At 36.1% G+C, this 27615-nt stretch overlaps 1 protein-coding gene across 2 annotated transcripts in view; it reads left to right on the top strand.

Annotated features, from left to right (window-relative positions):
* ADAMTS6 (ADAM metallopeptidase with thrombospondin type 1 motif 6) overlaps positions 1-27615 on the top strand; it is a 146032-nt gene that overhangs the window by 112650 nt on the left and 5767 nt on the right. For both annotated transcript variants that reach the window (XM_072921911.1, XM_072921910.1), the window contains exons 17-24: positions 121-244; positions 1375-1455; positions 3394-3557; positions 5262-5400; positions 14665-14794; positions 18251-18455; positions 23268-23444; positions 24615-24771. In XM_072921911.1, coding sequence (XP_072778012.1) covers positions 121-244; positions 1375-1455; positions 3394-3557; positions 5262-5400; positions 14665-14794; positions 18251-18455; positions 23268-23444; positions 24615-24771 — 1177 coding nt within the window. The remainder of the gene's footprint in view (positions 1-120; positions 245-1374; positions 1456-3393; positions 3558-5261; positions 5401-14664; positions 14795-18250; positions 18456-23267; positions 23445-24614; positions 24772-27615) is intronic.

Raw genomic sequence — 27615 nt, 5'->3', positions numbered from 1 at the left:
TAGGTAAAAATAAGAACTTGAATATCTCAAACTCGAGAGAAACACTTGAAAGAAACTTTAGAAATAACGGTGCATGAGCATTGGTATCCTATTAAAATATTTGTTCTTATCTGTTCTCAGCATGTAGGTTGTGATAATATTTTGGGGTCTGATGCTAAGGAAGATAGATGCCGTGTTTGTGGAGGAGATGGGAGTACATGTGAAGCCATTGAAGGTTTCTTCAATGGTTCATTGCCCAGAGGAGGTATGTACATGTATGTCCATTCTGTTGCACAATGCTTTTAGCATTTACCAGTGCTAATTACTCTATAGCAAATACAAATGCTGCCTTCAATTCCCAATATAGCATTGCTGCTGGTCATTCACTTTGACTATGTTTCCCTGTTGTTTCATGGCTTCGTGTATTAGTTTGGATTTATCCCAAATACAACAATGTGTTTAATTATTGAATGCTTACTTCTGTTGGTGAAGTTTTTTGTTATTTTTTTAGATATGGTGGTATATTAAGAGCGATGTTTTATTGTATTATGTTTTATTGTTTTATCTATTATTTTGCCGTATATGGTAGAATTTGATAGTAATGCATGAAATTTTAGAATAGCAAGAATACAGAAAAGTCTCAGAGGTTCATAATATTAAGAATTCAGGAAATATATATAGCCTATTATTTTAAAATTTAGCTCAAAAAATATTAATCTTGTAGTCTTAGTGTTTTCAGATTTTGGACTCCATAATTCAGGAAATAGAGTGGTGCACTGCAGTTAATTCTGTGCAGTAGGGGACCACATGATTATGGGGATCTGGAACACTTGACCCTCTGTGAGGAGAGGTTGAGAGAACCGGGCTTGCTCAGCCTGCAGAATCCTCTGGTTTATGCGGATCTGGTATGAGCCCTCCAATACTATAAGGAGGTCATGGAGAAAACAGAGTCAGGCTCTCTGGTGGGTACATGGAGACAAGACAGGAGCTATAAACTGATAGAAGGAAGGTGACTAACCAAACAGAAGAAAAAGCTGTTCCTCAGGAAGACAGTCTAGCAGTGGATCAGATTTCCTAGAAAGGTTGTACAGTTGCCATCTTTGGAGTTTTTCATGACCCATCAGGATAAAGCTCTGAGTAACTCAATCTGATCTCTTAGCTGCGCCTGCTTGCAGCAGGAAGTTCAACTGAATGATTGACTGAAATCCTCTTACACGTGAATTATTCTGTGTTCCTGAAGACATTTCTAAATTGTTTAAGATACTGTTGAAAATACTTTATTAGCACTTAAAAAAAGGAATTCCTGAATACTTAAGTTCTTGCTATCAGTTAAAAATTTTTGTATGAAGTTTAGAGAGTTTTCCATCCTAAATAAAATTTATCTTTGCCTTACAGGATATATGGAAGTGATTCACATTCCAAGAGGTTCTGTGCACATTGAAATAAGAGAAGTGGCAATGTCAAAAAACTACATTGGTAAGGACATTCTTTATATATGATTCTAACATACCAAAAAAATAAACCCCTCTTCCTCTGTAGTTCTCACACTGACTCCTTTATTCAAACTAAGACTTTCAAACTAACTCACAGCACACATCCCAGAGTTCCTTAAACTAGAATGGAGTTCCTTTGAAATCCATGACCTCAAGTTTGGAGTGCAGTTAGACAATTCAATTAGCTAAGCTAGCTCCTGTCCTCTTTCACCTTGATCGGCTGATCATTTTTTCACCAGTATCACTCCTAGTGACAAAATTGGTCAAAAGCCCATTTCTGCAGCTGCACAAATACTACAATATTTTAAGTGATTTCTCCAACAGAGAACCTGTCTATGTTCAAAGCTGCAGAAAAACAAAACTGTCTGTGCTCAAAGCTGCAGAAAAAACTGCATATTTAGTAGTGCTGTTATCTTCCCTTAAATGGCTTCATCCAAGGTGACACCTGGCTTTCCTCTTATGCTGATTTTCTGTGGGCTTACTGCATTTCAGATCCTCATAAATGATTTGATTATGAACATGAACTTGTTCTTTCTGTCTCATATGCTACTAGCATTATGCCACTGCATAATTATTATAAAGTAATAGTTGCACTGCTGTTCACAACTGTGGCCTTCACCTGTGCATAACTGGCATTAGGTAAATGTACTTAGAGAATGAAAATGCATTTTTCATTGGCAGGCAGGTAAAAATTGACTACTTTTCTTCTGGATGTATATTATTTTAAGCATATATAGCATACATTTGTTAATTTTCAGACCTTATGGTGCTAATGGAAATAGTTACTAATTTCTGCTGAATGTCATTGTCGCCAGTAGAATAGTATGACCTCTCTATCTCCTGCTCACATGAATGCTCTCTGATCTGTTTTAGACAACTTAAGCATCACTGAGGCATTTTCCCTAACTGTTAAAGGTAAACCAACTGTCCACACACATGTAGTTGAGAGTAAAATGTTAGATAATTGAAGTTGTCTTACTCCTTAGCATTATGATGGGAAGTTTCCCCTATCCAGTAAAATCAGTTATTTGTCTCAATGAAATATGACATGCTCTTTGACTATGGGGCTCCAACCATCATTTTTCCTTTAAAAACGTGATCTATTTTAAATAAATAAGTACATAAAAAAAAAAATAAAGTGTGTAAAACTTGGTAAACTTCACCTTAAATCAAGAAGTTAATATTTAATTAACTGAATATTCACTTTAAGATACAATGTCAGTTTCATATTTAGGAACTTAATGTAATATTATTAATGAAATATCAAATTCAAATCACTGAATAAGATGCACTTACCTATCCTAATGGTTGATTAGCTAAGAAAGTTTTGTTTTTTCTACAGTCTTTTTGTGTTTCAAGGCTGTAAATTAAGAAGGATAAAATATCAGATTAAGTAGCTAATAATTCAGTTTGTAGTAAAAATATCTTGTATTTGTGCTTTAGTAAGGCAAAAAAAACCTAGTGGATATAGGCAACGAAACAGCTGACTGGTACCATATGTCAGACTCAATGTTCCTTCTCTTTTTCTCCTCTGCACATTGTGATACTTATTCCATGCCCCAGCCTCTTAATGTAAAGATGAGGTTGATAATTGATTATACATTTCAGACGTGCATGTATCTCATGTAGATCAAAGTAATAGTTCAAGTTGCATGAGGCATTCTGGTTCATTTCATGCAGCACTGCATGTTGAAATCTGCAAAATAATCTGCACATTGAAGATTATTGCGGAGGCAAAATTTTTGATTTACTTGAGGGATACTTTTACTAGGGCCAAAGAAAAAGCTTTGTATTGCTTGAAAAAACAGTGATATAGAGCTGAAGCTTACATACTTCTAACAGATTAGTAGATAAATTTACAGTGGCTTCTCCATTATAAATGCTGCTTCCAATTTTTAGGTGGCTTGTATTTTTTTTTAAGCTTTAAAATCTGAAGAGGATGACTACTATATTAATGGTGCCTGGACTATTGACTGGCCAAGAAAATTTGATGTTGCTGGAACAGCTTTCCATTACAAGAGGCCAACAGATGAACCAGAGTCTTTGGAAGCACTAGGCCCTACTTCAGAAAACCTCATAGTCATGGTAAGGTTATAGTAAATATATTTCTGAAATTCATAATACGTATTTGTTTTTGAGAAAAGACAATATCATGAGTGAAATTAAAATAGCTTGAGTTTACTAACAGTATACAGTTTGTTTAGGTGGAACTTTGTATGACTGTTTTAACATACGTTTCTTACATTTCAAAACTGACTGGCAAACATTGTGATTGAATGGGGATAAAGTCAGAAGAGCACCAGAAAAACTCACAGAAAATAAACCATCTCTTTAAATATGGTTCACAGTAATGGCAGCGAAAATTGCAAATGGGCCATGTATTGTATGTCTGCATACTGCTGAGACTTCACAGTCCCTGACAGTTCTATACATTTCTGTAGTTTTAAGCCTGGCCTAAGTGTGATATTTATATATAGCCTTACCACAGAATGAGTATAATGGTATGACCCATGTTAAAGTATGTTACTGTTACATACATTGCTCTCAAAAAATTTTACAGAGTATGAGAATGTAACAGAAGATATGACCAGGATCCTGATGCTCTGACAACAGGCAATGGTGAACCTGCTGTTTCACTACTATGTTGAGGAAGAATATGAGAACAAGTTGATATTTTCCCAGTGTATTCAGTCAGCTGCTGGATTTGCAGTTCAGTGATTGCTTGAGCCAGATAGGATATTTTTTGTACAGAGTAATTGTTGCATGGATATCCATATTTTAGGCAGCATTTTCAAACACTGGAATAATCTTTTTTTCTTCTGTAGTTTGCATAAGCTAGGCAGTCCATACAGAATAATAGCTACACAATTATAGTGCCTTCTTTCATTCAGTCTGTGTCACTGACTTTCTTTCTAAAAGTTCTCTGCTCTTTTGCCATGTGGACGTAGACAGATGTGCCTCTGCAAAATGTAAGAGAAAGTAGAAAGGCATGAAATGTAGCTGTAGGGTGTGTCTAACTTGATTTTGTGCTATTAGCAATGAAAGAAAAAGGTTTGATTGAGTCAACTCTAGCTAGTGTTGGACAGGTAATCTGTAGAAGAGCAGTTCAACAGCGAGGCTAGGCAAAAACTCATGGTGATCATTGCACTTTTGTCTATGTTGCCTGCAGTGATGTGGCTGCAGTGGGAGTTTTGTTATTCTTTCAAAGGAATCACAGGTGTGATTCCACCAATCACACCTTAAGCTGTTGGCTGTTGCATTAGGGGAAAACAGTGGCCTCAGCTACAGTCTGTTGGTGTTACAATTACTAGAAGTAATGTACTGTACTGTAGTCACTAGAAGTGCTAACAAGGGGAGAGATGGCTTCAAAACTCTGTGGACTGTACTCTTCACAAGGCTTCAGATAGAACTGCTGCATGTTTCTACAGTAATGTGCTTTACCAACTTTGACCTCCCATAATTATTCAGCTCTCAAGTTAATTTCCATGAAGACGTTAATTTTTTGAAAACTAGCAAAATTTATAAAATTTAGGAAACTAGCAAAATTAAGACATTTTGTCAGGAATAAGGGAGAAAAAAAAGATAAAGCTCACCTTGAACAATTATATTTTTCTTTTGTATATGTTTTGAAACATATTCTTTTGGGGAATATCTAAAAAGAACTACCATGACTTCCTTTATTACTTTCTTCCTATTCAGCAGAACATAACACACTCTTAGAATAAATGTCACTATGTTTGCCCTCTGCTTGCCTGCTTTAATGGTATAACCAGTTGTTTTCAACTACAGATTCTGCTGCAGGAACAGAATTTGGGGATAAAATATAAATTCAATGTTCCGATCTCTCGCACTGGCAGTGGAGACAATGAGGTTGGCTTTGCATGGAATCATCTGCCTTGGTCAGAATGTTCTGCCACTTGTGCAGGAGGTAAGACACCAGACAGTCAGGTTACAGGGTAAACTGAATTACAAGATACACTTCACTGTATAATTATCTAGGTGACTAATTGAAAACATTTTTTTCAGGTATGCCTCAGATCTTAATGAACATTTATTTTAATCACAGCGGATTTTCTTGTTTTCAAGTACCTTTAATATATGTTCAGATCTTTTTGTTAAATACAGCGTATCAAGATACAGTGTCTCTCTCTGCTGATACTTCTGAGATTTTCTTGAAGCTGGTATGTTTGTTTTTCCCAGAAGCTTTGTTGATAAAGAACATCAAAAGTTTTAAGTAAGGAGATTAAAAGCAAGAAGGCAAAATAGGCATCTGTTAATAAAGAGAGGTGTCTTTGTGTGTTTGTAGGTGTGCTTCACACAGTCCTAGTCAGCCCTCCTATCCTCCAGCCACCAAAGTTTAGGATGCACACTGGCAGCTCTTCTGTAGAAGATGATAACAATTGGATTTTACTTGCCAGTCCGTAGCAGTATCTGAGAATTGTTGCCCTTGGGCAGCAGCGGGGGATTTGTAGGTTGTCCCATGTGGTTCATCATGGGTGGCTTTTGCCGACAACTTACTATATTCCTAATCCTCCCTCTAGTGGCCACCAATGCAATTCTTTACCTCTGGCTGGGAGAGCAGGACAGTTGGCTTCCTTCAAAGCCAACACCATTGCTGCTGCAAGAACTGGTGAGTAGAAGTGCTGTGTGAACAGTGTCTTTCTTCTCTCTGGAGACTGAATGCATCATCTCCCCAACATACTTCTGTTCCAGAAGATATGGGAGAGTGCTTTAAATGCATCTCAGAATTTCAGTTTCTACGGCACCATGGACAGTCCTTTTCAAGAAGAAGACACCATCTTTTTTTTAAGAACCTTGGACCAAATACGTCTTGCTTTCTTGTTTTTCCTGTCTATGGGAGGTATTCATCATGACTCACCTTTCTGCTGGAAGCTGCTTTGGCTGTTACTAGCTGTATGCAGTTTAAATACAGCCTAGCCATACATAATACACAAAGAATAGCATAAATTATTTTCTGTGTCACTAGAAAAAGTCTTGAAACAAAATAAAGGATGCCAACTTTCTCCAATATTTTTATTATTAGTTTATTGGATTCCTGGGTGACAGATTGATTTTTGAACACAATTTTAATAACAGTCAGTGTGGCAGTGAAAAAAAACCTTTTAAAGAAGTATAAAGAAGAGAAGTGCCTAGCTAATAGAGAAAGTAAGTTCCAGTTATCAAAACTTTAAAGGTATTGTCATATCCTATTTTTTGGGATGGTAATGTGCTAATGATCTTTCTGAAGTCCTGGGAAAACTCCCATTGATTTAGCTTGAGGCAAGATTTTAGCCATGGATATCCTGTCATGAAGATCATTGTCATTTCGCACATTTGACAAAATACAGTGGAAAAAATAATTGGCTCTGAAGGAGTAGGCACGTGTTGAGATTAAAAAATTTTGATGTCATTAATTAGATTTCAAGGGAAGATTTGTGAATCCCTTAAAGTGGCAAAACTCAGAGGAGGTGGAGGCAAGATTTTCTTTGGTAGCTTATGGTGGCCAAACCAAGCATCTTCTCTCCTCTCTTTCTGTTTAATAAAAGGATATATTGGGGTTATTTATTTTCACTGAGCATACTACTCATAAACATATATTTCATTGTAGCTATAATTCATGTTTAAACATGTATCTGCTTTCTCCATGAGAGAACCTGCTCCTGCTATTTCTGTCAGTTTATGAAATGCCTTTCACTATATGCCAAAAGAAAACACAATTCTAAAGTGGAGCTGTCTCAGGAAAAAGAAAAGGGAGACAAAGGTTGAAGAGACATAGACTTAAATTGGAAAATTTAGCTGATATAAATATTCTATTAAACAGAGACATTTTAACAGGCTACCTTATGTCCACTGTGCACTGCTTAAGTCTAGCTCTTTCTAAATCAGTTTATCTGTATCTTCATTGCTTAATGACTTAGTGACTTAAGCATTTCTTAATTACTTAGTGACTCTTAAAACATGAGTATTACTTGATGTAGTAAGTAAAACTTGAGCATATGTGTTGAATGTCATGAAGCAGAGCATAAAGACATTGTAGCAGTGCAAAGTTTAAATAGTTTTGGAGTACTTTATTTTGCCGAAGTGTCTGATTTTCTTCTTCATAATGTTTTAAGAGCAATCCACTATATTCAGCTCTTCATAGACCTGCTAGTATGCCTTATCTTGGAGAGGGGTGGCCAGAGCAGTCAGGAGTCAAGGAATAGGCTAAGAGCAAGCTGGGAGAAACCCACAATCTTTGACTGAATAGTAACATGCTTTCTTTTCCACTAGACTTCTATATTATGTTCATCTCTGCTGTGCTGAAGAGTCACATCAGAACAATAAAAATTGCTTTAACTTTTCAAACAGGACCTCTCTTCTAGCGCCTGTCTTGACTTTGAAGAATAGGAAGAGCACAGTAAGTGGAATTGTAGGAAGAAGAAAGGTTTCCTGTTCATGACAGTTCAATACAATGCCAGAGCTCTGAATTCCATTCCTGCCTCCTCTGTGTCCTTCTCATGGTATTGAGCAACTCAAAGCATGTATTACACTCGCTCATTAGGAGTTCATTATTGTATGTATAGCTCTCTGGAATTTATGACCTCTGAAGCATTCAAGGAATTTCATCATCTCATATGGAAACTCTGCCACCACCTGAAATCAATGGGCTCTTCACAGTAGATGTTATACCTCCTGTCCCTCTGTATTCTCAATAGAATGATCTAGGAGGTAAGTTAGAGCTCATGAAAAAAACAGTTACATGTTTAGATTGCCTCTAAAAGGTGGAAGAAAATCTTTTATGAGAGGCAGCCTTGGCTCTAGTGACCATGAAATTATAGAATTCTGTATTGAAGTAAGAAGCAGTGGGACAGCAAGAAAGATTATAACCATGGACTTCAGGAGAGCTACCTTTAACCTCATTAGGGATCTTTTTGGAAGAATCTCATGGGAACAGGCCCTGCGGGGAATAGGGGTCCAGAAGGGTGGATTGATATTCAAGAATCACTCACTCCAGGCTTGGGAACAATGCATCACAATGAGAAAGAAATTAGGCCAGTGGGGCAAGAGATCTCTGTGCATGAATTAAATGAAGCCTACTGTCATTACTCAGGTATAAGCAGGAAATACACAGGAGATGGAAGCAGGGTCAGGCCACCTGGAGTGAATATAGAGAAGTGGTCAGGGTAAATGCAAATGAGACTATAAAGGCAAATGCCCAGCTAGACTTCAACTTGGCTAATGATGTCAAGCATAATAAAATGGGTATTTTCAAATACATAAATAACGAAAAATATAATATGGGCTCATTATTAAATGGAGACGGGACTCTGGTAAGAGGGGAAGATGAGAGGGCAGAGTTACTAAGTGCCTTTGCATCAGACTTCACTGGCAAGACAGGCCTCAGGGACTGAGGAGACCAGGGTAAAGGAATGCTGGGAGGAAGACACTTTATTAAGGAAGGAGGATTTGGTCTAAAACAACTAGACAGACCTACTCAAGTCCGTGAGCCCTGATGGAATGGATCCATGAGTGATGAGAGAGCTGGTGCACACTGTAATGAGGCTGCTTATGATCACTTTTGAAATATGAAGATCGGGAGAGATGCTGAGGACAGGAAGAAAGGAAATGTCATGCCAGTTTTCAAAGTGGGCAAGAAATAGGACCCAGCGAACTATGGGCTAGAATCCCTGGGAGGGTGATGGAGCGCCACTTTCTGGAGGGCAACTCTGTCCATATGGAAGACAAGAAGTTGATCAGGAGTAGTCAGCGTGAGTTCACTGAAGGTGATCAGGTGTTTGATTGCCTTCTACAATGAAAGAACTACCTGGATGGATGAGGGGACAGCAGTGGGTATTGTCTGACTCAACTTCACCAAGGCTTGCAGTACCCTTTCAGAGTGTTCTCATAGGCAAACTCAGGAGATGTGGATTTGATGAACAGATAATGAGGGTCATAATCAGTGGCAGAGAGTCTAGTTAGAGGCCTTGTACTGGTGGTGTCACCAAGGTTTAATACTGGGCCCAGTTTTATTTATCTTATTCATCAATGACTTGAAGGGCAGATGCCTCCTCAGCAAGTTCATTGGGGGCACAGAGCTGGGAGCGGTGGCTGATACCCTGGAGTACTGCGCAGCCCTTCAGAAGGACCTTGACAGGCTGGAGAGATGGACAAAGAAGAACCATCTGAAATTCAGCAAAGGCAAATGCAGGGTCCTGCACATGGGGAAGTACAACCCCAGGCACCGGCACAGCCTGGGGCTGACCTGGTGGGGAGCAGCGCTGTGGAGAAGGACCTGGGGGTCCTGGGGGACAACGAGCTGTCCGTGAGCCAGCTGCGTGTCCTGGTGGCCAAGAAGGCCAGTGCTATGCTGGGGGGCATTAGGAGGGGCATTGCCAGCAGGTGGAGGGAGGTGATCCTGCCCCTCTGCTCAGCCCTGCTGAGGCCTCACCTGGAGTGCTGTGTCCAGTTCTGGGCTCCTCAGAACAACAGACACATAGAGCTGCTGGAGGATACTGACAAAAGGATGGATCCAGGCTTGTCTCAGTGGTACCAATCAATGGAAGAAGAGGCAATGAAACAAGAGGCATAAACTGATGCCCAGGAAGTTCCACCTGGACATGAGGAAGAAGTTCTTTACTGTGCAGGTGACCATGCACCAGAGCAGGTTTCCCAGAGAGGTTGTAGACTCTCCCTCACTGCAGATATTCAAGAACGGTTTGGACACAATCCTGTGTCATGTGCTCCAGGAAGACTCCAGATGACGCACTGTGGTCCCGTCCAACCTGACCCATTCTATGAGAGATTGTAAACTGCGCATTTTGTAATGCCACTTATGTTAAAGGAGAAAGGTACACATAGTTTTTCTGCCACTAACCTTGATGCTTACTGTCCAGGAAATCAAGAAGGAACCAAATCTCCAAAGTCTGAGACCTATTTTGATATTTTCATTTTTTTTTCCTTAAAAGACGATCTTCAAATTTACCAGATAGTTAAAAAGGCATGTCTGATGACAAACAAGTCTTATTTATGTAGGATTTCTATGCTCATATATAGGACAAGAAGATAATATCACTGATTTTTAATATCAGTTTTTTTTTTAGGCTTGGGGATCCAGAATTGCAGCTCTTCTTTTTGTACACAAGAACCTATACTTTCTGTACTGAAAAATTTTCCTTTACAATATAAATTCATAGTGTCTGTGTTAGTTATTTTCTTCTGAAAAAAAAAAAAAGAGATCTATAAATATACATATTTTATATATATATATATATATATACACACACACACACATATATATATAAAATTATGTATATTACACAATAATGTGAAGCTGATCTATATGTATTCTTCATATTAATTCCCCCTTTTCCTTAAAGTACAGTAAAAACTCTTCTATTCTGATGTAAGGGTTTTCAGAAGAAAAGCTTGTGATTATCTTATATAGGTAGGTCTTTATAGCCAATGGCAAACTTGGACAAGATGATATGAAAGCAATGCCAGAGAATATTGCAATGTACAGTACTAAGTTATCTACAGAGAGGAATGGGAAAGGAAAGAACACAGGGAAATCAGAAAAAAATTAATGTCAACAACAGATTTTCTTTAAGGACCTGAATATTATTTAATGAGAAACACAGAGAAAATTAAAAATAAGATATGTAGAAATAGGAACGGAGACAATACAATGAAAATTCTGGAAAGTGAAAGGAAAGGGCATTTATATCAATTGTAGATCACAGAATTATAGTTTATTAACTCTCATGCATGTCCTTCCTTATATCTTGTAACTTCCCAAGAGAAAGTGTATTACTCAGTTCAGATCCGCAAATATTCTTAATAAAGCAGTGAACTTCTGGTGGTATTGTTTAAAAAAATCTAGCAAAGGAACTAAGTCTTTCTTCTTTTTTTTTTCATATTTTATGCATTTAAAAATAACTCAAGTAACTGCCTACTCCTTGTTTAATTTCTTTTATGTTTAATTATGGCAACAAATGACAGCATTTATTATCTGGAATTTGCCAATAGTCCTAAAAATTGGTTAGGATTTCATTCATTCTATTAGAGTTCATTTCCAGATGGATTAAATATATTAGCTATTCATAGGTTTTTAAATAATTTTTAAAATATTTTTTTATAAAATAGTCAGGATACTATTACTATCATAAGTAAATTGATTGCTGTTCAGTTTTCTTTGCTGCTCATAACCCATCTAGAGTGATGCCTACTATGTTTTTCTTTCATGCCCTCAGATGAATTATGAAACTATCTTTAAGCAACTAAAACATGCATTTCCTCATCAAAGAAAATATAAGTTTGGCTCTGAGATGAACATCTTGTGACCTGATGAGTGAGCTCAGAAAGTATGTCTGGGTTAACCAGCATGCACTAGTTTTGGAGATGCAAGTTTCACTATGTATTGGTACTGGCATCTTTATAATTAACTGTTGCAATCACAAGCCACAATTTTTGGGATTGCTTTTAAAAATAGATACAGCATTTACATGCCTGCAATTTTAATTCAAGAATAAAATCTGCTCCATGTAATTTAGAATTTGGCTGCTGAAAGTCATGCAGACTATTTGTGAATTGAAATCTACAAAGCATTTCAGTTCTCAGGAGATTATGGTCGCTAAACCACTGGAGTTTTGTTTTCTCTTAGGATTACATTGACCAGTCATGAGGACATTTTATGTCTTTTATTATAAACTAAAAATCTGTAGATTTGAAAGAATGTTTCTAACTGCTTGAAATTATTCCCCGCAGTGTTTAAATGAACATGTTTATCTGTGCTTTGAATATTACTTTTGAAAGAGACCATATACTCTCAGGGAAGAGTTCATAATTTAAAAATAATTTTTCAATACAGGGCATAACCAAGTTGTATCTATTGTCTGGATAAAAACAGCACTTAGAACTTTTTCCATTTATTTTTCTTGTCTTAAAAGTTACTATCTGATTTTTAATCTAATATTTTAATAAATAATATTAAAATAAGACAGAAATTATGTAAATGTTATATACTGTGTGACAAGATGCTGCAGAACTTTTAAAAAATGGATTAATGTATCTCCTGGCATCAATTAAAGATTCTTCACTGTAAGTGAATAGGGTGAATACTGTCTTACAGGTGATATACTACCTGAACAACATTCAGTTAACAATACAATTTTTTTAAAGTTGAGTGATACTTTGCAATCATGGAAGTTTAGAATATTTTCTTATTACAAAATTCCTCAAAAATGAATTTGTTAAGGGTGCCAATTTTTAGACAAATTCTAGAAGGAAATGTGTCTGATGCCAGTAGGAAATGCAGTAAAAATATAACATTAATATCAATGCTATCCAGTAAGTACATTTGTGAGAATGGTATGCATTATTACAATGCTTAATTCTAAACTGTGTAAAAATTATTTTTAATTAAATATATTTGAGGAAAATATCATTATGAAGTCCACATTCATCTGATTCAACCAAGAGAATTAAGGCACTTTGTGATAGAAAGGATAAATGATTAGTCAGAACTCAGCATGAATTATGTATCAACTAGCAGTGCCACATTACTGGCATTGCTGTTTGTCTAGGACTGTTAAATACTATTTCTTATTGTAATGAAATGTGAGCAGAAAATTGCTAGAAATATTCCTACTTAGGTTGTCAGGCCTATTTGAATTATTGTAATCTGTTGGCAGTTTTTGCATTGATTATAGAATACAAGGTGAATCTTATCACAGCTTCTCATATATTTATATCTTTCAGTTATTTTTCAAGCGCCAAAGAGGATGCTATTTCCTCCTACAAGGGAAGGCTAAGAGAATTGGGTTTGTTTAGCCTGGAGAAGAGTCAGCTTAGGTGTGACCTAATTACAGGCATCTAGAATTCAAAGGGAACCTACAAAAAAGATGGAGAGGGACTTTTTTAAGAGCATTTAGTGACAGGACAAATGGGAATGGCTTCAAACGGAAAGAAAGGAGGTTTAGATTAGATATTAGGAAAGAATTCTTTACTGTGTGGTTGGTGAGGCACAGAACAAGTTGTCCAGGGAAGTGGACTATCCAGTCCTGGTAGTGTTCAAGGCCAGGCTGGATGGTCAAGTGGAAGGCTCCCTGCCCACAGCCTGGGTTTTGGAACTCTATGATCTTTAAGGTCCCTTGCAACCAAGTCGTTCTATGAGTCTATATATGTCTTAAAATGAAGAGATAGCTGTAAGGTAAAGTTAGCAGATATTGGAAGCCAGGAGGTTTTAATCTCCATTTAATTATATACATTTCACATTTTGGAATAAGTTTAATGATTGATTCTCTTTTGAAGAAAGGTACAGGACTTTTTGAAGCTTTTAAATACAAATAATGCCATTATTTCAGATTTATAACTATACATGTTCAATAAAAACTGCCTGTGAATTGCGAATATGCATTTTTAAAATTCTAATAAACATCTCACGGCATGTTTTTAAGAGATGAGTAAGGCAGTGTGTATTGCAACGATATACTGTCATCATACCAGTAGTGCTTTACTGCTTTAAAAAAAAAAAAAAAACCAACAGAAAATATGCTTAATAAACTACCTTATCATGTTGCCTTGGCAGTGATATACCATGTTTTGGCAAACTGCCTGTTGATGGTTAACAATGAAAGAGGAACTGGATGTGCCAGGCAGAATGAATATTCACAGAGACATACTGCCTCTTTCAGAATGAATTATAGTTCTATTATTTTATTGAAAAAAAATTGTAGGATAATATATGCAAATGCAACACCTGTTTCCCAGTATTGCTGGTTTGTTTTAAACCAGAGCACATAAACAATAATTCTGCATTGAAGTGTGACCACATTCTATTTGGTGATGTTTTCTTTGGAAATTTAAGTGTCTTTACTAGGAGAGGATGGCAGACAGAGAATGAATTTTGTGCAGTATACAATAAAACCAAACAAACTTCTAGTAAATTTATAAATATATTCCCACCCCCCCTTTTTTTTTTAAAGAAAACAACAGAATCTTAAATTCCTTTCTGAGTGGGACAGCCTACAATTGAAGGAAATTTTAAAAATTATTGTGGCTAGGGAGCATTGAGTCATTTTAAATTCTCACTGCTGTAGACTTTGGCCAAATAAAGTGGGATGGTAGAATTAATAATCAACAGATGAAATGCAATTATACTCAAAAATTAGAAGAGCAAGAGTGATTAATTAATGGTCTTTCATTTCATCTCAAGGTGTCCAGAAACAAGAGGTGGTGTGTAAAAGGCTGGATGACAGCTCCATTGTACAAAACAATTACTGTGACCCTGACAGTAAGCCTCCAGAAAACCAAAGATCCTGCAACACTGAGCCTTGCCCACCTGAGTAAGTCATTAGTCACTTAAGATGGACATTGGTTTTGCATAGAAAGATAAGTCTTCATCATCTATAATAAATCCTGTTAACCAAATAAGATTCTCATCTAGTATTCATGTCCTGTCTTATCAGAAAAGGTTTTTAGTTTCTTGTTCCTCTAAAATCATCTCTGAAAAATGCATTGAGGATCTCTGCTTGACTGAGGAACAATAGTGATGTTTGAACTACACCAAACCGTGTAAGTAAATAGATTGTAGCAAAACAGTTTCTTAGGATGTGAGTGTCATATGCAGTGAGTAGTGCACAGAGTAGAACTGGGGACCTTTCTTAAGGCAACAATGATAAAAAAATGTTGGGGTGAGACAACTTTACCCTAGTTATTAATATTGCATCTGAAATGTTTGTCATATTTTAAAGTATGTTATATTAACATTTGTGTTGAAGTGTTCACTTGAGAAGTACCAAATATAGAAACTTACAAGTAGACCAAACAATTTCCTGCAAATAGTTTTGTCAAACCTTTTCTCCAGAATATTCAGTGTTGTAGAGTAATGCTGTATGCCTTTAGGATTACGTGCTTAGATTCTGTTTCGGTTTATTTTTAAAGATAGTGTATGCTATAGATTTATAATCAAAACCCCAGCAGCTCATTTGATCAAAAATGTAGTTTGGCAAGGACATAGAGCATACCTTAATCTTACTACAAAAGCTGTTTAGAAACAGTTGTGATATTTTGTACTAGAAAATAATATCAGTATGTGAACAACAGCTTTCCTTATGCTTTGGAATAAAACAAATAAAAACTTGTGGAAAAGATGGAACAGATACAACAGTTTATTGATTCCCAAGCTCTGGTTAGTTTGCCTTTGGTGATAATCTGAGTAGCTGTATTCCAACTGGGTGTGACAATCATTAATGCTGATTAAATGCAGATACTGCACAATGCTGTGGTCACCTCTAAATGTCTCTTAGAAATTGCTAAATTGTAGCATGAAAGACACTGTAAGGAATAAGACAAGATTATTGGGCATTAAATCACAGCAGGTCAATGAACTTCCAACTAGAGTCAGTCTTCCCCTGGTTATTAGCTACTTCCCTGGTGTGGTGCCTGGTTGCAGGATGGCAGAGAACTATCTCTTAACACTTCATGTCATGTAACACTAATTTGGCATAAAGCCAAGTTAAGTCATTGCACTGCTGTTATGTTTGAGTGTGAATAAGTTGTGTCAGACAGGTCTAAATTAGGTAGAAATAATTTATTCTGGAAGGATATGCATTTGTTCTCTCTTTGGATAGCATTGTTTGGCATGGTTCTGAGTGCACCAACTATGTGTACCTGAGAGCAGGACACTTGAAAAGCAGTCATGTTTGATCAGTTCCTTTTTACCAAAGACATTCCAATGCCTTCCTTTGTGTGGCTTGACTATTAGCAAATTAACATTTTTAAAAGTAATGTTAATAAAGTTATTCCAAACTAGTTTAATTTCAGGACTCTTTGTGTTGTTTTGTTTGATTTGGTGTTTTGTTTTGTTTTGTTTTGTTTTGTTTTGTTTTGTTTTTTTTCACTGACACTACTTAAAAAACCCCCATAAACTAACAAAACCCAGCCCACAAAGTGGGAAGCTTTTGGATTCCCCATCCTTTACATGAACATGGTGAAAGTTAAGACATCAGTATTCAGGAAATGGGTAGTGTATGAATTATCTACTTCAACATATCACAGCAATTCAACCCATGTCAGCCTCCATTATAATGTTCCCCCCAGAGTGAATACTAAGTGCCAAACTAAGGAAAGGTTTGTCAATTCCTGATTCTGTAAGTAATCTAGTAGAAGGCTATTCAAATAACAGATAGTTATCCAAAGTTTGACTGTTTTGACAGAAAGTTTTACTGTGCAGTAGGACTTTGTGGATGGACTGGCGAAATATTTCCTTTTTGATTAGCACAATTCTACTCTTCTCATGGTATATACCAAAAGCAATGAAAATTATACCCTTTCTAACTGAATGCCTGTTTCATTATACTTGATGTCTTTGAACAACAGAAGACTATGTTTGTTTTCAATATGTTGTTTATTATTACAGTAAGTAACTCTTACATTTCAGATTTCAAGAAAATGCTCTTCTATTTCTATGAATTAGGAATAGTGCTGTCTTATCATACGGTATAAATATTAAAAGTACCTGAGAGCAAAGTCACTTGAGCAAATCATAATACCAATTAAAAATTAACTCTGCAGCCTTTTGAAAGCTCTGAAGAGCTTTGGATTCCCCTTATTGTGTGAAAGCATAAGATTTTTTGATGAAGAATAACAAATTAACTTCCTTTGGCTGTGAAAGTAATGACAGATAATGACATAATTGTTTCCATTTCTGCATCAATCTAGTTTCATGTTAGGATATATTACACGTAATGTAACAAAAGAGGATAGCAGAACTTTTTTTTTGACAGCACCTTGAGAAAATGACAGATCTTGTGAGGTAGCTACAGGCATGCCACCAGGAGCATCCACAGTGATTGACATGCCTGGCATTTTTGGCATTTTGGCAATAAGTCATAGCATACTAGACTTAACCTTCATCCTTTTTAAGGATGACTCAGGCAAGTAACTAATCAACATAATAAATATTGAAGACCAAATGTGCTCATCAATATGAAGAGATATTTCTATTTAACTGAGCTGCATTAGCCATTCATATGTAGAAACATATAACATTGCAGCCAGATTAATAGCTGCTTTAAGCTCTGCAGCAGCACAAAGCAATCTAATATTTATATTTCTTAGTATCTACTATGTATGCAGAAACAGTCAAAAGTTCCCTCTACCACCTATAATGTAATTCTTTAAATTTTAAAGGAGTTTGTTGAAATGATTGTTTTTATGAGATGAATTCATGTCTTACTAGTGTTTGCTTCAGTTTAAAAAATGAGAATAATTTACATTTCAGTGTAGTCTTTTATTAAAAAGTTACAAATGTCTCATAATCATATGAGACAAAAAGCCCAATTTCGAGATAAAATTATTTTATTATAATGATACAAAAGAGGCAAACATCTTGGCTTTTAACTTGTGATGTAACTTTCAGCAATGGTTCCCAAACATTTCCAGTTGCAAACCATTTTCACAGAAATTATTTCAGGCAAGTCCAATACAAACCTACATAAATAGCTTCAGTTTTGTCAGGCTCAAACACTCCTTTCTGACTACTACAGGCTAGGATGGAAATTGCTGCCCTAGCAAATACAAAGTACTGTTATTATTGGAAGATTCTATTGCAGTGGGGCATAAATTAAAATATTTAGTAAAAAGACCCATAAATTTATACTTTATTTCACCATGAATGTGTGCATTGTTAAAAATTCCTTTGGTTTAGTGATTTAAACTGTTTGCATTCTTGCTTTGTGTAGCTATCAACTCTGTTTCTGAAATGTATTTAACTGAGCCTCCTAACATTTTCTATCCAGATGGTTTATAGGAGACTGGTCAGAGTGCAGTAAGACCTGTGATGGAGGAATGCGTTCACGAACAGTTCTCTGCATCAGGAAAATTGGGCCTTCTGAGGAGGAGACGCTGGACACTGCCAACTGTTTAACACACAGGCCTGTTGAAAAAGAGCCCTGCAACAACCAGTCCTGCCCCCCACAGTGGGTTGCTCTGGACTGGTCAGAGGTAAGGAAATGTCACTGTGTTAGCTCATTGGAAATAGTGGAGGCAGGACCTCTGACCACTAAATATTAGTTCATTTTCTGTCAGAGCTTGCTAAGTAAAGGATTAATAGGAAAACTTCCCAGATGATGTTTCACCTGTGCCTCATTGTTTTGTTTCCTGCCTCTTAGGAAAATGTCCATAACCTACAGAGTATCACTATACCCTAAATTAGCTCCTTCTCTCCCACAGGTATCACATACTGGTTACCTAAAGTAATTTTATACTCTGTTATCATATCTAGGCTTTTATGCAGCAAGATCATGTAATGATTTTGAACAAAATAATTCTAATTTAAAGATTCAAACTTTGCTAAACTTCCGATTGTGATAATTAATTAGGATTGTGAAAAATCAGGTTTCCTTCTGGTATGGATTTTATTTGTGTAGCTTGGCAGACTGTCTTGACTGATGATACCATTTTAATATAACGAGAAAAGTTGCCTTTTTTTTTTTTTTTTGTTCTGTTAATGGTTTCCAGAAACATAATGTATTAAAATCCCTATCATAGTATAAATGTAAACATTTTTATATGTGCGTTTATATGAATTTCTGACAGAAACATGAAAAGGAAAACAAGAGTGAACTTAAAAAATGAAGAGTTGAATACTCTTCCAATTGAAACCAATGGCAAACCCTGCTAATTTTCTCTGGAATGCAAGATATGAAGTTTTCTTTTCATTTTCAAAACAATGCATATTACAAATAAAACAATTACAGAACTGTTTTATCTGGTTATGCATTCGTTGATACTGAATATAATTACATGTTTTTAAAATTTTCAGTGAGCATTAACAGGAAATTATGTATCCTTTTGGTCAGAGAAACAGAAACATTTTTTAAACATACTTGTTTAGATGAAGTTCTTAGGAGAATGTAAGCATGGTTTTATCAAATTGAAATGAAAACTAAGGATGTCTTTCCTACTGGAATGTAGTAATTCTTAGCTAGTGCCATAAGTTTTTTCACACTTTCTGATAGCTGAGCTTTGATAGAATTAATCTACCCACTATAAACTACTCCTTTTATATTTTTCAGGATAATTATTTTTAAAAAGCAGAAAAAATACTCTAAGGATTTTTTGGAAAGAGCCTTATCAGACAAGCACATATAACTTGCCTTCATGATTTCCACAAAGGCAGTCAGAAATTTTAGAAGCATTTAGTAATGGAAGATAATTTTTCCTCATTTGGCTTATCTCGATATTTTCTTTTCATTTTCTTTGGAAGCGTACAATCTTTTTGTTAAATTTTATTGGTGTCTATTATTTTTAGTGATTCAGTATTATTGAAGGCAACCTATTTCCTTCTTTCACTTCCATTTCTGGGATTCAGTGTAGTCCATCTTAGTAGAATTTATAGCTATAAGTCCAAACAAGGGAGTGTTGTTTTTTTCTGGTACCAGTAGCTGGAAGAAGATCTTTCTCAGATGGCATGTTACATATAGATTAAAGATTGTGTCTTCAATTAGTACTAGAAGGAAGATGCTCCTAAACTCAAAGTTTAGTCCTTGTTGCTTGTTTGCTAACATCCTCTATAGATTATGGAACCTCACAGGCCAATTGGGTTTTAACATTTTGACACAGTCCTTTCAACATGATCACTTTTCTGTTTGTTTTGACAGACTGATGTGATTTTTAAGCACTTAGCTGGGAAGGGGCACATACTTTTCCTTCCTACTTAAAATGTCATGCATTTTACATTAAATACATGTGGGAGAAAGTACTCATAACACTCCTTGAAATTTGGACCAAAACTGATCAGTCATGATCACAACTTCAAAGACCTCACATAATAACTGTCCTTGGGTTGTGGTCTCTCTTTATCATTAGTATTATTTGTGTAGTTCTACCAGACATCTTCTCTTACGTCCCTCTTACATCTAGTTTTCTACTAGGCAATGTGCACAAGATTTGGTGTGGAAGTATAGGGACATTTGAAACTGTTTATTCTGTATCAAAAATCTGAATACTGAACTACTGCAGATAAAGAGGCTGTACCTTGGTAGAAAAAGATCAAATAGGGTAGAAAAGCTTAAGTTTTAAGGAAAGTGATTATATATCCATTTTACATTCTGGCTTATAAACTTCAAATACAAGACTCATCTTTATGCAGCCCAGTCTAAGACCCTAAATCCAAGTGGAAATAACATTTGGAATAAACCTTTTATTCTATATGGACTAGTTTAGGTGCCTCTCTCTGGAGATTTTCTTCTTGTTTTGAGGTATATGTAGATAGAGCTATAAAATTTTACATATTGGTTGTCGGAATCTGTGGGTATTGGTGATTCCGAGATTGTAGAAAGTCTCTGTCTTTCTGCCCCGTTGCCAAAGAAGAAGCCATAATTCGTCTGTGCTGTTTTCAAGGTTGTTTATTCTTGCTTATCTATAACATGTTCTGCTGCCCTGCCGCAGGTCTGTCCTGCAGGGCAGCGTGTGGGGCTCTGCCTCTCAGTGGGATGTTACAAACATTATATACCAGAAACTACGTGTGCTATATTTACAATAATGTGCCAATATCTATCATCTACGTTGAACAGTGTGTCCCCAGCCTGAACCAATAGAAAAATGCCAACACCACAGTGATACATGGAGGGCATGAAGAAGGAGGAAAAGGACAAGACACACCCAATTCCTCCATCTTGTCCCCTCTGAACCCCTGATCTAGAAACCTAAAATTTTACTTTTGCACCCGTGCCACACTTAATTATTACTCTTATCAAACACTCAAAGCTTGTAATTCATCCTGTAAGATTGAAAACTCCTCTCCATGGACAGAGATCACAGACAGTGTCTCTCGGGGCTCTGTACAGGGGGGTTCCTGACCCCTGCCAGGGTCCCAGACCTGCCAGGGCAGCCAGAGGGAAGCCCTGGATTCCCACAATTGGTAGGTTACATCCTTACATAAGACTGTGGAACTGTTTTAAAATTTCAATAAATTATTCAAAGATGCTTCAGGATTAGGCACAAAACAATTACGTTTGCCTCAATCAAGTAATTTTTTGGAAAATTAATCTTTGGGATGTTTCTTTTCTCCTCAGTGATGTAGTGAATTGTTTTGGATGTTTGGAAAGCCTTTGGTATGTGATCTCTTGAATATTGCTCCAGTTCCACATAATATTGCTTCCCAAATAATGTTTTGTCTCCACATATTAAAGTCAGTTCCAGTCTTGAACAGGTTAGCATAATCTGCATGTGAAGTTTATGCTGTGAAAAACTGATTCTGATCCAAATACTGCGGATATGCTTATGGGATAATGGTTAACATGCCAATAAAGGATTCCAAAACCATGCTTAAAATGTCTCATGTCAAAAAGGGGCTGATTTGGGAAGGGTCTTGAGTTTTAATTTTGTTAGGACTTGTCTCTTCCTCATTATGCAGTTGAGCTACTGTGTATGACAGTTAATGGTTAGTAGCAAAAAGGAAAGAGAATGGCAGCAGCACTGTGGTGAAGGAAGATGAGGAAAAGATGATCAGGCCTGCTTCTTTTCAAGTGGCTGTTTTATTGCCTGCTGTCAGAGTAGCACAAGAGAGATAAAAGGAGGGAAAACCATGAAATAAGAGTTAAAATTTAAATAGGAAAAGAGAGGAAAGCATACACTGTAGGAGAGGGTATAATATTTTGATATATCTGAATGATGTGGTTTCTATGAAGTCAAATCCAACATTTACCTTTCCTTTTGTGTATTGATGAAAAAATGTATTTATTGTCTGTGGATAAAGTGAAGTGAATGAAGACTGTTATAAATGAAAATTTTCCAGCCAAATTAATATGAAAAAAATAAAATATTTATTTTGCAATTAAATTCTATGTAGCCAGCCACAAGGAAAGAACAGAGCCGAGCCCGGGGTCGGCTCTGGGTGTGCAACAAAGAGGTCAGCCTCAGCAGAGGTTTTCCTCTGTGCCCACACACCTCCATCCTGGCATAAATGGTTTTTATAGGGAAAATTCCACCTGAGGCCAAGATTTCAGCAATCAGTCTTTTCTTCTATTCAGAGTCCATATGTTAATAAGATTTTCTTTTTTGGTGATGAGGGAGAACAAATTAGTGTCTGGAGTTTGTTGAACCCCTTGATGAAATTTACGGGAGGGAATTCTGAAGGCTGTATTCACATGCATCTGCCCAAGGATTTCCATGATATCCATCTCGGGTCGTTCACGCTAACGATCAGCACCTGGGGTTTCTGTATCTCCCCAGACATGGCCCATCTCCTGGCGAGCCGTACCTTCTTACTTGTGAATCAGTTTCCAATCTACACCCGGTCTCACCTGCAAGGGTGGGGGGAATCCTAATACAAACGTGTATACTCTAATATTCAATATCACATATATCATATTAGAAATGGCGCGAATTATATCTACTACATATAACAAGACCATATTAAGGTGATATTAAGAACAAACTGTCTTATTTTTAATTATTGAAACACTCAAATTGGTTTCATAATAGTGTTACATATGGCAGACTTTTCTACTTTATAGTGTTTTTCTTAAGCCTGACATAAATAATATCATTGTAGTCTAAATATAAACAGCAAAGGAAATTTAAAACTTAGAAAAGTTTGTACATAATGAAACAATCTTCAGTCAACTTGTATGTGTTTCTAAACATTTAAAAATTATTATTACTGTATTGTGATTATTGTAAGATCATTACAATTGTGGAATTGTAAGATCATGAATCATCATGTCCTGTATTACAAATTGCATTTTTGAGAGTTTCATTGGTGTTTTACTGAGATTTTAATTATTTATTTGAATAAATCTTTTTTTTCAGTGCACACCAAAGTGTGGCCCAGGATTCAAACACCGAATTGTCCTGTGCAAAAGCAGTGATCTTCTAAAAACCTTTCCAGCTGCGCAATGCCAAGACGAGAACAAGCCGCCAGTGCGCATCCGCTGTAGTTTAGGCCGATGTCCTCCTCCTCGCTGGGTTGCTGGGGACTGGGGACAGGTGGGACAGTTCATGCAAGTCTTCATTGCTGTTAGTCTCCCACATTAGCACCTCGTAGTCTAAGATGTCCCTGGAGGTAGATAAGAGATGGTTCCTACAGCTGAGGGAAACAAAAAGATTCTCCCTTTTTGTGTCAGATTGAAATGTGATGATTGTCTGAGAGCAATCTAGTTTCTACTGGATGAGTTTCTACATGCACTTTAAAGAAAAAAAAAAATCTTACTTTTAAAAGATTTTGGAGATACAAAGATTTTGGAGTGTTGCAGGATGTACTATTTTTAAAACACATTTAAATTCCTTGAGAAATATAATGGATATATAAAGCCTATTCCTATTGTAGTAGCACATCTGTATATATATCTGTCTCTGAAAACTCACACTTTGAGATCAATATAATTTTTTACATAAGATATGAATTATTGTACAGGAAGATAAATTACTCCTGGACAGGCTGAATAATGTTGCCATTATGCCGTGCTTCAAAATATGATTTACTAAGTTTCCTTCTTTCTTTATGTTTTTGCATCTCATTAGTGATCAATGGCCTACTCTTAGAATATTAAATTAATGAATAATTTGCTGTTTGTGGAGCAATTTTCCTCTAATGAAAATGAAACATTTTATTTAATTAACCAATGGAAAATAATTTGCAATATTACAATCTAGTTGGCTTTTTTTCCTGGTGATTCTTCAGATCCACTTTTATATTTAACTAATATTGTACTAAAATTGTAACTATTTAGTTACAGAAATTAAAAATGTTTTCAAACAGCAAAGTCTATTTGTTTGAAAGATATCTACTTTTCCCTTAAAAAAAGTCCTGTAGCAGATTTGAATTCTTGCTTTCTTTGGTTTTTTAATTCTATATTCTAGAGTGTCAGTATGATATATGAAATAGAGTAAATTGTATTCTGATATCTCAGATCTGAACTGTTCAGGGAGTCCATATTTCATTGCATTTTCTTTTCTTTGAGAGACAAATGCTCATATGTGTTGTAAAAAATCCTGTAATATTTTATGATAATTCTTTTCTCTATTAATCAAACATCTTCTGATGCCTGTCTTCTCTAAAATTTACGGATATAAAGTGTTTCTGATTGCTTCCTCTTGCTTTATTATATATTTAAAAATTAGACACAGGGTTTCAATTTTTTTTTTCTCCTTCATTAGTGTTCTGCACAGTGTGGTCTTGGGCAACAGATGAGAACAGTACAGTGCCTGTCATATACTGGACAAGCATCCAGTGAGTGTTCAGAAACTCTCAGACCTCCATCAATGCAGCAGTGTGAAAGTAAATGTGACAGTACTCCTATTTCCAACACAGAGGGTAAGTCTACCATCTTAATATAATTTATTCTGAAAAGAGCAAAGTGACATAGTCAGCATTGCTGCATTGGTAAAAGTCTGTATGACGTCATCTCTCAGGCTGTGAATTACTTCTTAAAAATTATTTTCTGCTTAGTCATTGTAGCTGAATAGTATAGTCAATGAAAACCTATATACACATTGTTTGTTTTAAAAAATACCCTTAAAAATATATAGCCTAAGTCATGGACAAAATGCACGCTGTTTGTGTCATTGATTTTCTAATCTCTTCATGAGTTCAGTGGAAATGTTCATAATCCCAGGGGGAGCATGATACACTTTTATCCACTGACCTTCTACCTGCCTAATCAGTGTTAAACACAGCAATGTAGTAGCAAAAAATAGTGTTCATTGGAAGGCTGGGACCACAGATTTTGTGCTACATGGTTCTTGTAAGAACAAGTCTGTTGTTACACTTTGACATCCTTTCAGCTTCTTCTAACTAACTTTTTTTTTGATTTATAATGCCTGTTCAAAATAATTATAGTATTTTTTGCACTATACAGTCCAATTTAATTAGACTATTAACTCACTTCATCAGAATGTATTTTTGGTAGTGAATCTATGAGATAGTATTGTGAAAATAAGCTTATTCACACTTATTAAATACTTTGGATCTGAACATGCAAATGGTCTAGACCAAATTATTGTGAAATGCTGACTTCAAAGTAGATTTGGAATTCTAGGCAATAAATTGATCAATGCTCATTGATTATAAAATTCAGAATAGTTGCTCATGAGATAAGTATAATTCACTTTGTGTGGAAGAAGAAAAGGAATAGAAAATTCTCCAAACTATCAAGAGATTACACTGCAAAAGCAGTCATTCTAAAACACTTATTCCCAAAATTTTTGTATTCCCTAAATTTTAAGTACCTGACTGCAGTGTCACTAGCACTACTGCTTTTAACATAACTCATCTCTGTGCAGTACGTAATTGAGTATTTTTACACAAAATCTCCTACTACATTTGAGTTTAATGTCCTATTTATGTGGAACAAATGCTCTGTGTTAAATTTTTTTAAAGGCAAGTTTATCCTTCTGTCTACTCAGAATTGGTGGTCATTCAATGTCTACTCTATCCATCGACGTCCATGCCATAGATTCAAAATGGTTATAAAAGTCTGGCAAATAGAGATGTCTGTGATGAAATGGAAGCATACTAAGATTGTCCCAGAAATACGCTTATGCTTCAATGTATGAATAATAATAATTCATTATTTTTAGTAAAGTTTGCATTGTTTCTGTTTAGTGCTCTCAATAAATCTTTAAGTGATAATTATCAATCTAGGATACTTTCTGCCTTTTAAATCTCACAGGCTACATGTTATTTTATATCCAGACACAAATGCTGATTTCAGTCAAAAGTAAGGAAGGTAATAAATTACTTATAAGTGGACATGATTCAGTCCCAGTATCCTCTTAATTTCTAGATGACAAGGGCATATTGTTTATAGTAATTTCACTAATAATTCCTCAGTATTATGAGAAAATATGCTAATCTCTTATAGAAGAATGCAACTGGGGATTTTCTGTGTGTGATATCTGTACACTGGGTGGCCTGAACTTCCCTACAGTAGAACTGTGCAGGATAGCTATGTACAGTGAGTCTGTTGGTAATTGTGTTTTTAGGGACCCACACCTTCACTGGAAAATTTTGGGGATCCACAAATAGAAAATATTGAAAAACACTTATACTGTATTCTTGATGGTTGTCAGTTCTTTGGCCCGCACTCTGAGAGAGCCAGGTGCAAGTTAGCTCCTTACTGACAGCCATCCAGCCTCATAGCACAGTTAAGAAGAATCAAGGGGAAAAAGATATAGCACAGTATCTTCCAAAGGATATAGTTCCCAACACATTGCCACTTAGCATCCCATTTGTGTTTATGTCTCACACTGGAGGTATTTATCTCAAAACACTTAACAGTTTAATATGCTTAGATGATTTCAGAAGAATTTTGCTACAATCTGTGAAAGACTAAGGTTGCCCTATCCCAAAATCAGGCAAAAATTCTATCTTCAAGGTATTTTTTTCAATACTTGTAGAAGTATTTCTTATATATATATTCTAATTTATAAATATTTTACAGTTTCTCTTAAATAGTGAATAGGAGAAGCACAAACAGGATTTGCAGAATAATGAGCAGGTTTGACACATTTTCTGCTTTAAAAAAGTCCTCTTAGACACAAGAGGAGTTGACATCTCTTAGTGCAGTAAAGTATCAGCCTTTTAAACAATGAGGCTTATCTTTTTCACCATCCCGGAGATGATGAAAAGATTTCAAGAGCTAACTAATCCTAAAGAGCACATATATTTTTGGAAAAGTAGTATTTTCTGTGAGAAATTTTGGAGCTATGATACTTTGTTGTGAATGTATTAATGAGTGGGGCATGCCGTGCCTCTGTGCTCGCTTCTGTCACTCTGCAGATACAGTGGGATGTGATCTGACTATCAGTATTTGGGTTTCAAGGAAGGAGCCAGGTCTCCCAGAGAAAAGGGTTTGTCCACTTCAGAGTGCATGTGTGTAGCAGAGCATACCTACCCACACACAGGGATTTTGTCCATGTGCCACCTTGTAGCACTGCCTTGTGCTTTGGGCTCCACTGTGGGGCAAAAGCAACTTCAGCAGCAACGCGCTGATTTGCAGCAGGGTCAGATTATCTGGGGGGCTCTCTTTCTGTTTCAAACCCCAGCAAACCTGATTCTCTTTGTTTGCTAAATGCCTGTGCTCGCACACTGTGGATCCTATTCAACAATTTCTTAGCAATTTAATTGTGCTACCCAAAGATAAAATCAAACAGAGTT

Source organism: Taeniopygia guttata, chromosome Z, assembly GCF_048771995.1.
Source record: "Taeniopygia guttata chromosome Z, bTaeGut7.mat, whole genome shotgun sequence".
In the NCBI taxonomy this organism is placed as follows: Eukaryota; Metazoa; Chordata; class Aves; order Passeriformes; family Estrildidae; genus Taeniopygia; species Taeniopygia guttata.
Note: the sequence above shows the minus strand (reverse complement) of the source record. Positions and strands in the feature narration are given on the sequence as shown.